The sequence below is a fragment of the Glycine max genome, chromosome 2 (genome assembly GCF_000004515.6).
Source record: "Glycine max cultivar Williams 82 chromosome 2, Glycine_max_v4.0, whole genome shotgun sequence".
Lineage (NCBI taxonomy): Eukaryota > Viridiplantae > Streptophyta > Magnoliopsida > Fabales > Fabaceae > Glycine > Glycine max.
Window position 1 is genome coordinate 1196256 of NC_016089.4, and position 12824 is coordinate 1209079.

Genomic DNA, 12824 nt, shown 5'->3' on the forward strand with positions numbered 1-12824 from the left:
TAAAAAATAATAATAATAATAATAATAATGGAAAATCCAATGAATCAAGGCCAGCTCTCTATCTACAACAACATGGCATTGGATATGTCATGATGTCCCTTCACCTATATATATATATTGTTCCATCAGTCCCATAACTTCTCAAACCACCAAAGCCTACGGCTACTACATTACATTCTTTTTTTTCTTTCCCAAATGGGTTCCATCTTTTCACCCTTAACCACTATCTTCCTCCTACTCCTACTCGTACTTTGGGGTGGCGAGGCACGTGACCCTTTTGCTTGTGACCCTAAGAACACCGCCACAAAAAACTTACCATTTTGCAAGGCTTCGTTGGCAACAGGGGCAAGGGTGAAGGACCTCATTGGAAGGTTGACACTGCAAGAAAAAGTTAACTTGCTAGTGAACAATGCCGCGGCAGTGCCACGGCTTGGTATCAAAGGGTATGAGTGGTGGTCGGAGGCACTACATGGGGTCTCAAATGTGGGCCCCGGAACCAAGTTCGGTGGCCAGTTCCCTGCCGCCACTAGCTTCCCTCAAGTCATCACCACCGCTGCTTCTTTCAATGCTTCTCTGTGGGAAGCAATCGGGCGGGTGAGCTTTTTCTTTTGTTTGCGTGCAAATATTCACTCACAACCGAAATAATAATAATAATAATAATAATAAAACAAAAACATTTAGCAATCAGTGGCACATATACCCTCATATTCATTTTTTAAACTATTCATTTAAGAGTGTTAATTTGTTTTTAAATGCTTGGTAGTTTAGAAAACCTAAAAAATATCAATTATTTTTAAAAATACTTTTATTTATTAATATTTACTAAAGCGTTAATTATATTCTATTTTTTGATAAAAATATTATTTTATCATATAATTTGTGTAATTAACAATTTTGTTAAGATGCATGTTGTCTTTGATTGATGTGAAAAGGAAAAGAAAACTAAAGGGAAAGAAATTGACAAAATACTCATTTAATTTAGGCGGAAATAAAAGAAAAAGATAAAAGTAATGTACATTTCACGCATATTTTCCTTCTCGCTACTTTAGTCAACAAAACTGAAAAAAAGTTGAGTCTGTGAGACTTTTCTTTCACAGTCGCATCTTTCATTAAGAATGTTTATTTCTTAAGTAATAAAAAAAACATTTATCATCTCCCTTTAAGCACATGTTGGATACAGTTTCAACTTTCAATATATTAAAAGTTAAATATTGAACCTTAATAAAGGAAGGAAAATAGATGTCTAATTAACAATGGCCAATAATTAATGTGAAGGTTGCCTCGGACGAAGCAAGAGCAATGTACAATGGTGGAACGGCTGGGCTGACATACTGGAGCCCAAACGTGAACATCTTTAGGGACCCACGGTGGGGCCGCGGACAGGAGACTCCCGGTGAGGACCCAATACTAGCCGGTAAATATGCAGCCAGTTACGTGAGGGGGCTTCAGGGAACTGACGGTAACCGGTTAAAGGTCGCTGCCTCTTGCAAACACTTTACGGCTTATGACCTTGATAATTGGAACGGTGTGGATCGCTTTCACTTTAATGCACAGGTGAGCCTTATTTAATGGTATTTTGGAATTTTGGATTGGGATAATGGGTTATGGCCTTATGGGGAATCTTCTTCTTAAGGTGTGGTGCACCACTCATGTTCATATTACGCACTGCTCAGGTCGTTTCCCTAGTTTGGTAGTACTGTTGTGTTGGCCAATTTGTCCACTTTTTGCACTTTTGCTAATCCAAAATGATTTGTAGGATGTGGGTCATTTATGTTTAATTTGGTTTTGTTTGAATTCAATTCTAGCTAAATCAACTTGGACATGGCATGTCAGAACTTTAAGGTTCGGTATGTAACCTTGAAAATCTAACAAACACGCGAGGGTAAAAAGTGTAACAACTCAATGATAGCTTCTATTAAAAATTGCAAATGCTAGTTTAAATTGAATTGTATTTTGCACAATATTCTTTAGGATGGATCACGTTGATGCATTTTGTAGTTTTCTTTACCACTTTCAGCATCCCTTGTCCAAACAAGGATGACAAAAAGGGCGCACAATATAGTAAATATTATTTTTGGTAGCACCTTACTTGGAGGTTTATGGGCAGGTTAGCAAGCAGGACATTGAGGACACGTTCAATGTGCCATTCAGAATGTGCGTGAAGGAAGGCAAAGTGGCGAGTGTGATGTGTTCTTACAATCAGGTTAACGGGGTTCCCACCTGTGCGGACCCCATCCTCCTAAAGAGAACAGTTCGTGGCCAATGGGGTCTTAATGGGTAAGCTCACAAACTATGCCAAAGGCTAATGAGTAATAATTAGGTGGTCCTCACTTTGTGCCAAAGAATTATCCCAAACTATTTGCTTTCCTGTGATTCAGGTACATTGTATCAGACTGTGACTCTGTTGGGGTGTTTTACAATAGCCAACATTACACATCTACCCCAGAAGAAGCTGCTGCCGATGCCATTAAAGCTGGCTAGTTACTAAATACAATTAACATATCATTATTATTATTAGGAAAAAATAATAAGGGCTTGACATTTTGGTCATGTTACAGGTTTGGATTTGGATTGTGGGCCTTTTCTGGGACAACATACGCAGAATGCTGTGAAGAAAGGCCTCATAAGCGAAGCTGATGTGAATGGGGCTTTATTGAACACATTAACAGTCCAAATGAGGTTAGGGATGTATGATGGTGAGCCATCAAGTCATCCATATAACAACCTTGGTCCAAGAGATGTGTGCACCCAAAGTCACCAAGAGCTTGCCCTTGAAGCCGCAAGACAAGGGATTGTGCTTCTTAAAAACAAAGGTCCTTCTTTGCCTCTCTCCACTAGGCGTGGCCGCACTGTAGCTGTTATTGGGCCCAATTCTAATGTCACTTTCACAATGATTGGCAACTATGCTGGTAGGCCTCCTTTTTTATTCCCTTAAAATATTGAAAACTGCACCTAAGCTCACTATGTCCTTCACCTGCTTTTTTAGGTATTGCTTGTGGATACACTAGTCCCTTACAAGGAATAGGGACATACACCAAGACAATTTATGAGCATGGTTGTGCAAATGTGGCTTGTACTGATGACAAGCAATTCGGGAGAGCCATAAATGCAGCCCAACAAGCAGATGCAACTGTGCTAGTGATGGGCCTAGATCAGTCCATTGAGGCTGAAACTGTGGACAGGGCTAGCCTGCTTCTTCCTGGACATCAGCAAGACCTTGTGTCCAAAGTAGCAGCTGCCTCCAAGGGCCCAACAATTTTGGTCATTATGTCTGGTGGGCCTGTGGATATAACATTTGCGAAGAATGATCCTCGAATCCAAGGAATCTTGTGGGCCGGTTATCCCGGTCAAGCTGGTGGTGCCGCTATAGCAGATATCTTGTTTGGAACATCTAACCCCGGTTTGTCTTCTTTTCGACTAAAACTTCCTACACCTCAAAAAATTGCTTCTGGCCCTCCATTGCATTTCAGAAAATCCAATCCAAAATGTAATTTTTGGATGGGGAATATGCCAGAAGTAATACTCTTCTTTTCACTCTTTTAAAATAGCCCCATTGTAGGTCCAAAACAAGTTATATTTTTAAATACATACTTACATCACAACATCATGTTATGTTTTAATTCCAGGAGGCAAGTTGCCTATGACATGGTACCCACAAGGGTACATTAAAAACTTGCCAATGACAAATATGGCAATGAGAGCAAGCCGAAGCAAAGGGTACCCTGGAAGAACCTACCGATTTTACAATGGCCCAGTGGTGTATCCATTTGGTTACGGATTGTCTTACACGCACTTTGTTCATACATTAACTAGTGCACCCAAATTGGTCTCAATTCCCGTGGATGGGCACCGCCACGGCAACAGCTCCAACATCGCGAACAAGGCAATTAAAGTGACACATGCACGATGTGGCAAGCTTTCCATTAACCTTCACGTGGACGTTAAAAATGTTGGCTCCAAAGATGGCATTCACACGTTGTTGGTGTTCTCAGCCCCACCTGCGGGTAATGGCCATTGGGCTCCACACAAGCAATTAGTGGCTTTTGAGAAAGTCCATATTCCCGCCAAGGCCCAACAACGGGTGAGAGTCAAAATTCATGTTTGTAAGCTCTTGAGCGTGGTTGACCGGTCTGGGACTAGGAGAATTCCAATGGGTTTGCACAGTCTTCACATTGGTGATGTTAAACACTCCGTGTCACTTCAGGCAGAAACACTTGGAATTATCAAGTCCTAAATTTTTCGAACGTTACATTCCATTACTCACACACCACCAATCGCCTTTTTCAGCAAAATATACATATATAGTACCTGCTAAATAACCTCAATCTCTACGTAAGTGTATAATAGACAGATTAATAGTGTGCTTATTGTCAGGGACATTTTAAGTTTTACCTCTAAACTTCCTACATGGTGCTTTGGTTCTAAGGAACCATTGATTCAAACCGTAAATTGTTTATATGTCATAACCTCCAAGACAGGACGTGCTAGATTTGATTCATCAATCACAGCCAATAAAGTAATAGGGTTGGTTGCGATTTTTGGAGAAGAGATTAGGAAAATGTATTGTTCTCTCTCCCATTCATTTCTACTTTCTTTGCCATTCTTTTTGCTTGTACTTTTATCAATACAAGACATTAGTATTTTTTTTTAAAATGTAATTGTAAGGTTGGTAATAAGAATGAGCTTTTTCACCATGATGTGCAGAGCTTACACCCACAGGCCAGCTTCCATTGTTAGTCATTTCCAAAGACCTAACTAAATATTAGTAGAGCATATTTTTTTTTCTTTTGCTTTTGTAATGAATTCAATAGAAATATGAAGTCTCTTGTTACGAATGGAATGCAAGAGAACCATAACCAATCGTATTGCTTTTTTACTTATTTCTAGACAGATTTTAACGCGACACTCTTATTAATTATCATTGTACCCAAGTACTGAAATGTTAGCAAAGTATAATTTGTACTGCTTTTGATGACAAATTCAACAAAAATGTTGGCCCCTTGCTACGATTGGAATGCAAGAAAGCAGAAAAGCATATTATTGGGAGGGGGTGGGGGAGCGGAAATACTCAGCTAAATTCTTAAATCATAAAAAAAAATGAGATGGATAGAGCAAGATATTAGGGAAAATACATATATGAATTATTTAATACTACTAGCTTTCCCAAATGGGGAATGAATAACCAGAATGGTGAGCCTCCCATCATTTAGATTTTAGAGATGGAGAACTACTATTAAGGCAATCATGTGACATCTAAACCAATAATGATCCAAATTGATGACAGAAGCTGGCATGTGTGCGCCAAAAAAAGCTCAGTCGAAATAATAAAATAAAAAGAAAGGCTTTGATAATGAAAATGGCCTTGATGTTGACATATAGGTAATATAAGAAGCCAACAGAACAGAGTAAAGCATTTAATTCAAGTTCCCATGTTCCGAAAATATGGAGTCACAAATTCCACGCTTTGATTTGTATTATTCAGCTGGAATGAAGGACTTCCTCTGTTCAAGATTGCATCCATCTATTATAATACTGCAATGCAATATAAAAAGGGAATTTAAGTGGGAAAAAAAATCTTATCAGTATATAGTCACATCACAGGTTCAAAGTGTATTGTAGATTTATAGCTGATAGAAAAACTTTGTTCGTTTTTATTTCTGTCTGCCAACAAAAGTATTACGATATGCCAATATAGGCATATAATATTAATAAGCTACACCATTTTTTTTAATACTTTGTGAAACATTTCTTATGTTTAGCAGGTTGCAAGAGCATGAATATAGTAGATCAGCCAGCACAATGTTACCCAACATATAAATTCTAATAAAACGAATGCTTGACTTTGAATTCAAGCTTCTACTTTAACAATTATACTTGAAGCTTCATCAAACAATTGGTAAGCACTAAGCAGAGATGGTGGCCTTAAGAGGGGATTGGTTTTGGGGGAATATATTTCTTCCAGTAGATAAAAGGTATAAACAAAGAATAGAACAAGCAAAGTAGCTTCTTGTGAGGAGCTTTCTTTTTTCATCCCTAGCTAGTCATTAGTCAAAGGACAAACTTTAGCAAAGGCTGACTTATAACATATTATGAGGAGCTCAAAACAATCAAGAGAGAACGAAAAAAAAAGGTACACCCACGAGGCATTGCATATTTTTATGTTTACTTTTCCACTTGTATCTCTTAGAAATGTTTCCAATTATTGTGGAGACCTCTATGCTCTTCCCTCTATGTTAAGTACCAACCCCTGGAAGAGGGATGGCTGATAACATATTTTTGGCACTTCCTTTGGGTGTTGAATTAAGTGGTCCTACTTAAACTAAAAGGCTTTCATCTTTTGTGCAGCTAATTAAAAGCTATAACACATAAGATAGCGAAGGATGACTCTACAGAGCCCCACATGGCTGGTTAAATTTATGTTGAACTTATTGGGAAGAGTTAGTTTGCTGAATCACTGATGATGAGGACGAGGCCTAAGAATTGTCGAATGTCAACAGCTCGAAAAATGAGTTGAATCGGCCCACTCGCCCGGCCTGCCATCAACCATCTTGAATTTTGACTTTTTGTTCATGTGACCCTTTCAAGACAAAATCTGATAGCATTCACACCATATGAAATTTTTGGATCCATAAAATTGGAACTGATTCCCTCCATTCATCCATTCACACATTCATAAATCAGAATCGTTAGATGAAGATCATACGCTTCATATTTTTGAATATGGTAAGATTAGATTTTTATAGGAGTATTACAAAAGTATGTTTGAGAGTAAAATCAGTTTATAAATTTAAGTTTGTATTACATAAATTTACAAATTTGTATCTAAACATGTACTACATATTTTAAATTGAAATTATCAAGATAAAATGTGAGTGACTCTTATCAGTGTAATGTGTGAATGCTAGAATTCCTAACTGTGGAATCTGATCCCATATTGTATACTCATTTCTGCACAAGTATGGTGTTTTTTTTTTTTTTTTTGGATTTGTAGTAATTTCCAATTAATGTTCTGGCGAGTGGTTAGCTTTAATTTTCAGTGTGGTTTGAGAGCACCTTTCAGATATTAGCTTGCCAGCGTCTCATTTCTTTTTATTCCTTTTTTGAAACCTTTATTACATTTGTGCCATTTTGATTGATAACAGGGAGGGAAACCAATAGTATAATCCTCATGTGTCAATTTTTATGTTGCCTGATTGATCTAAGTCTTCTAATTCAACCGTTTATTATGATTCATCATGGTTTTGAAACTAATAGTCTAATAGTTTATATGTATATTACTCCTTCATAATGGTTTGCGACTTAATAGCCAGATCAAGTTTAATATAATGTTTAGCTGACAGATTCTTTTTTTTATATACAATTAGATGACAGATTCAGAGAAATAATAGGCACACCTACACACACATATATATATAGCGCATAATGCTTATATTTAAAAAGAGTAAATGATTAGCTAGAAATAAATAAAAAAGAGCAGCTGGAGCATAATGTGTATCTGAAATTCAAATTTGAATTTAGTGAGTAAGATGCATTATTGGCAAAGCTTTTGAGGTAAGCAGCAGAGTGAGCAAATCATACCCTCATTAAGCTGGCCTTGTTGGCCATAACATAAAAATCCATTGAAGCTACACATGCATAGCAATATGTAGTATATGTTAGTGTATTATTATTACTATACTGTTGGCTCGCAAAGCGAAAGCTACACATGGGTCACCATCTTCACGTGAAATTCCATCAACAAGACACGTGCTTCCCACAGAGGTTCCCTGAGCTTTTGCAGAGAAGCCTTTGGAAACATAACCACATTGGATAACCCATCTGGCGAATACGAGGCAAATCAAATACATGGCTGCAGATAAGGTTTAAACGTCTTCTTACTTTTACTAATGAGTAGTACTATAAGTTAAGCATTTTTCTAAGGCTTTGATACAAATCAAAATAAAATATTTAATATATTGAAAATTGTAAAAAACAAATGTTATATTTTTTATCATTAATTCCTTAACAACTATAGTTAAGACCTTTCTCATATGAGTTCAAACAAAAAATAAAGAGAGATTTTGATTATAAAAATAGATTAGAGAATATTGAAGTCATTACTTTATTTTGCCGTCGAAGGAATTATGGAAATGCTCGTGCTAAAATCGCTTTTAGCATTGAATGGTTAATGCATTTTGTGAGTGTTTACCTTTTAAAAAGAACATGCAAGCTTTTCAAATGATAAAAATGATTATGTATGTATTGTTGTTCCACAGGAAATAAGAGCCCTCGTGCTAATGAAGTAGAGGAAAAACCTTATCCAAGAATGGTAGTTTAAGAGAATCTTTAGTTATGTGCGTCACACTTTGCCTCCTTATATACAAACATGCCTTTGAGAATGGAAAGCGTTTCCCGTAAATTCTTAATTTTTAATCTCCAAGTTATTTCTTTAATCAATATTTTAAGTTGCAATTACTAAGATTGCCAACTGAAGCTGCAATCCCTTTAATGATTATATTTATATCTAAAGGATCTTATTGTATATGGATATAAGCAATAAATGGCCACCCTGTACAAAGTGGGAACTTTGTGGGAATCCTAAGTATTCCTGATTTTGGTTTTGTTTTAAAAAAAAAGTTCGCTATGTGTGGCCGTAGGACTTAATAACATCCTAAATTCTAAAAGTAGGTTCCAAACTACTAAAAGTATGGATCAATCAGAAATGATTATTTTAATTTAATAAGAGGTTTTAATTCTTTTTTATTGAAAGAGACGTTTTAAAGTTAAATATTGAACATTTAATTAAGTTTCGGATATAAAGAAAAACTCTAATATTCAGTGCTGTCTGGGATATTCTTGGAGCTTGAAGTAAAAACTAAAAAAGGACCCTACAGAACAAAAAACGTATTTCATAAATAATTCATCAACATAAAATTTCATGAATTTATAAATTCAAATATAAAAAAATAATACACAAAATCCTTATATTGAAAATGAAATTAATACATTTTTTTCCAAATTTTTTAAAAGCTCAAAATGGGAGCCACAAGCCGTTCATCACCTTGTGCATGCCTGAGCCGGCACTGCTGATACCTATGGTCAACAAAATGACAAATACCTATAGTAATTTTATTTAGTTAAGATTGCATATCCTAAAAAATACTTATGATTTCAGTTATTGGGCCGTTCTTCTGGTGTAGCTAAGCAATAATTAAGTAGTTCTGTTTTTTTGTTCTTTCTTTAATTTTCAAGAAAGAATTTCGGCGGCGATTGTTAGAATTACACAAATTAAATTTGCCCTCCTTGCACCAATAATGAGTGTTCTTAAAATTATAATGAAATGTAGTTAGGTATTTCAACCATATTAGCATACCCATCCATCACAGAAATGGTTCCCTTTAAACATAAATATACAAGTACAACCCATTTTTTCTTAATTTATATATAAAAAATTAAAAAATATATATTAATCATATGTCTTCTTAGCTAGGTAAGTGATATATATTTGATTACCAAGTAATTCAATTATAGGAATAAGAATAAAATAGGAGCAAATAACTAAGAGGCAAACAACAACCTATATAAGAATCTAAATTTCCATGTTTCTTTTTTGTTGGAACTAGGATGACAGGGAGGTGGTGTGGGGGTATGGATAGTAACCATTTGTCACCTTTGTTAGATAAAAAAACTGTTTCATACTTGTACAGTTATTTGTTAAGTGAGCATTTATAAATTTTATAAATACTATATAACAGGTTTTATATGTGATTTGCTCTCTCGTCTCATTCAGATTTTCTTTTCTTTCAATTGAATAATGAAATCACAGTGTAACAATTTTTATCTCCTTTAAATGTAAAATTTTCTCTCTTCGTTGTGGACTTCTTTTTAGCGGTGTTGTGATTATCTATGTTGTTGTTGTTGTTATATTTGAACTGACATAAATTTGATTCCCTCGTATTGAGACAGTGGGGCATTGGTGGCATACTTTTCTGCGTTTAAGTCAACAATACTTATAAGCATATGATATGCATATTGGAAAACAAACAAGGAGAGAGCGAGGGGAAAAGAAAGAGTAATCGCAAACTAATTGGTAGGTATTCAGACATGCAGTTGCATCAGAAGGACCATCAACCTTACCTGTTGAATTGTGGATAAAAAACAATAATTGGCAATAATAGAAGGAGAATGAAAACGAAACAAGGGTAGATCCAAAAGTGAAGGAAAGAAAACGAACCAATAATGGCTGAACCAATCAAACAGTACCCAAGAAGAAACATTAGACCCTGCCATGGGGTACTGGATGAGACCATCTTGTAAAACTTGTCATTTCATTAACAATAAGATGTTAAAACACAACATGTGTGTCATAGCAGAAGCAGAACTAAACCTAAATGGGTATTTGATATTGTTAGCTAGTTTTGTAAATTTAAATTGATGCTCCGAAATAAATTCTATAGGACCCCATTGTCACACAAACAAACAAAGATTTCTTAACAGATCACGCCTATTCAAAAAGTTACTAATATCCTCGTCTTGGAGAAAAAGATTTAACAGAAAGTGAGGAAGATCACATTTTAACTTAGGAATAGTAGCTATTGGTACTAGGGGATAAAGTAGTGAAGAACTTTAAACTGAAAGATCCAAAACAAAAATATAGTACATAAAATTGAATTTTGGGATGTGGGACAAGCACAAACATCACATAAAATAAGTGGACCTAAAATCGTTCATGCCTTAGTTTCCACCATTGATGATCTCTACCAATGAAACGGAACATCTCATCACAATGATGGACCCCAATTCCTTACAACCTGGAACTCCTTAGCTGTTCTAGCACAGCAGAGAAACAACTACATGTGTGGAAGATAACAAATTATGTAGACCCCGTTTGTGTCCTTGCCTTGGGCACTCCATTAATGGTCCCAAACCTATGGGAACAACAGCAATACAAATGCTGCTTACATCTCTAGATTCATGTGTAATTAAGCTAATTTCTCTAGTAAAGTTTATGTGCATACGTTTTATGTATTTTAATCGATAAAAATAACTTGTTTAGAAAAACCATCTTTTACTTCGTATAAATTTTTATTTATAAAAGATTCTTAAAAAATACCAATTGCAGAGCTGCACTTCTCGTACGTACGGCTACATTGGTTTTCATTCCCTGTTTTCGAGTTTTATTGCAGGGTATTTTTTTTTTCTTCTCCCGTTTCCTAGTAATAAATTTTACCTAAGATATACAGAAACACATGTAGTATTACAAAATTTAAAACAAAATAATGTATGACATTATATATAAAAGCTAAAACAACATTTATATATTAATTATTAAAGAAACATTTAAAATTTTATTTTAATTCCTATTCACCACTAAGATGTTAGTTTGAGTTAAAATGAACTCAATCTTTTTAACTAAAATCTTATTTTAAATCTTATAAATGAAAAATATATAATTAAAAGTTTTTTCTTAAGTAAAGTTTTGTTAAAGATAATCATTTAAGTTTTTTTTATATATAATGGATCGATCAATCGAATTCTTTAACAAAAATTTTAATAGATAAATATTACAGTAAAAAAATCTAGTACCTATTACCCATCTTCGAACTTGAAGCCTAATAGTCGTTGTGAAGTTCCCAAATGATAAGTAAATTTGTCATTCTTACTAATAATTTACATTAAAAAGTATTTCTTTTTAAAAAGCTATTCTATATGATAATACATTCTATATTATTTATTTCATCTTTTGAGGGTATCATTTGCACGAAAGAATGATGAATACTTTGTTAATTAATGAAAGATGTCAACATCAACTTATTCTTATAATTTCCTTACGCAACCGTGTCATCATAATATAGTGACATATGGAGCATGATACGAAAATCAGAAATAATACTCTTCCATATATTTTCATCAATCTTATTTTTAAAATGCAATGAAAACTACAAAAGAAATTAAATCTAACAATATTGTTGAAGTTGAAATATGGCACACCTCAATCCTGTGTTTGTTTGTTGTTACATTGTTGAGAAAGCCTAAGGTCGTTAGTTTGAGTTTGAATTGTTGCTTTACTTTTAAATATAATAAGTTTTAGTTGATGAGCAGCGCACCTAATTACATCATTGAATATTTGTGCACAGTATTGATTGATTAGTTTTATTTTGTACTGCGTATTGATTGATTAGCTAAACATTACAATAGTGTGTATTACATTTCTAAAACCTTACATATTCCATATAAAGTATTATTAGAGCTATTTGCAACCCAATACTCGAGTACTAAATAAATTCAATATCATGCATGAGAGAAATGATTCTCTCTTTTTTGTTTGTTAGCATTAATGATTTATAATACTAGTGTCTATTAGTGAATTTAGTTTTTTCTTGTTGACAATTAGAATAATTTTGCTGGAAAGAAATTCTGTATCATGAGAGAAAGAAAAGCAAAACAAAACGTTTTTAATTTATTGAACTGTTCCTGGGTTTATATGCAAGGGTCAAATCATTGATCATGTTATCATACAAAATATGAACTATCCAATCCACAAAAATGCAACAATAATAACGTCTTAAAAATAAAAATAATAATAACACTGGAACTAAATAAAACAATGGATAAATATTTATTTGGATCCTTAAGAATGTTAAAAGTTGATATTTCAATCAAGATGAAAATTAATTTTTAGTCTCTTAATATCAAAAAAGTATGATAAAATTATCATACCATTAACTTTTGAATGTTAACTCTCACTATTTTGTATATGTGACGTTTTTGGATCAAATTATAATGAGAAATGTTGCTTAGTCAGAGAAATTAGTAAAATAGACTTAATTGTATGTCAAAAGTTG

The 12824-nt window shown here is 34.2% G+C and overlaps 1 protein-coding gene across 1 annotated transcript; it reads left to right on the plus strand.

Annotated features, from left to right (window-relative positions):
* Positions 1-146: 146 nt before the first annotated feature.
* Positions 147-4786, plus strand: LOC100798630 (probable beta-D-xylosidase 2). The gene is made up of 7 exons (XM_003519702.5): positions 147-594; positions 1276-1554; positions 2108-2277; positions 2379-2476; positions 2559-2909; positions 2987-3400; positions 3627-4786. The coding sequence occupies exons 1-7, from the start codon at positions 196-198 to the stop codon at positions 4232-4234; spliced, it is 2319 nt and encodes a 772-aa protein (XP_003519750.1). The 5' UTR covers positions 147-195; the 3' UTR covers positions 4235-4786.
* Positions 4787-12824: the final 8038 nt, after the last annotated feature.

Coding starts and splice junctions, on each gene's coding strand:
- LOC100798630 (XM_003519702.5), top strand. CDS start 196: ATGGGTTCCATCTTTTCACCCTTAACCACTATCTTCCTCCTACTCCTA. Junction 2,278..2,378: donor GGCCAATGGGGTCTTAATGG/GTAAGCTCACAA, acceptor CCTGTGATTCAG/GTACATTGTATCAGACTGTG. Junction 3,401..3,626: donor GTTTGGAACATCTAACCCCG/GTTTGTCTTCTT, acceptor TTTTAATTCCAG/GAGGCAAGTTGCCTATGACA.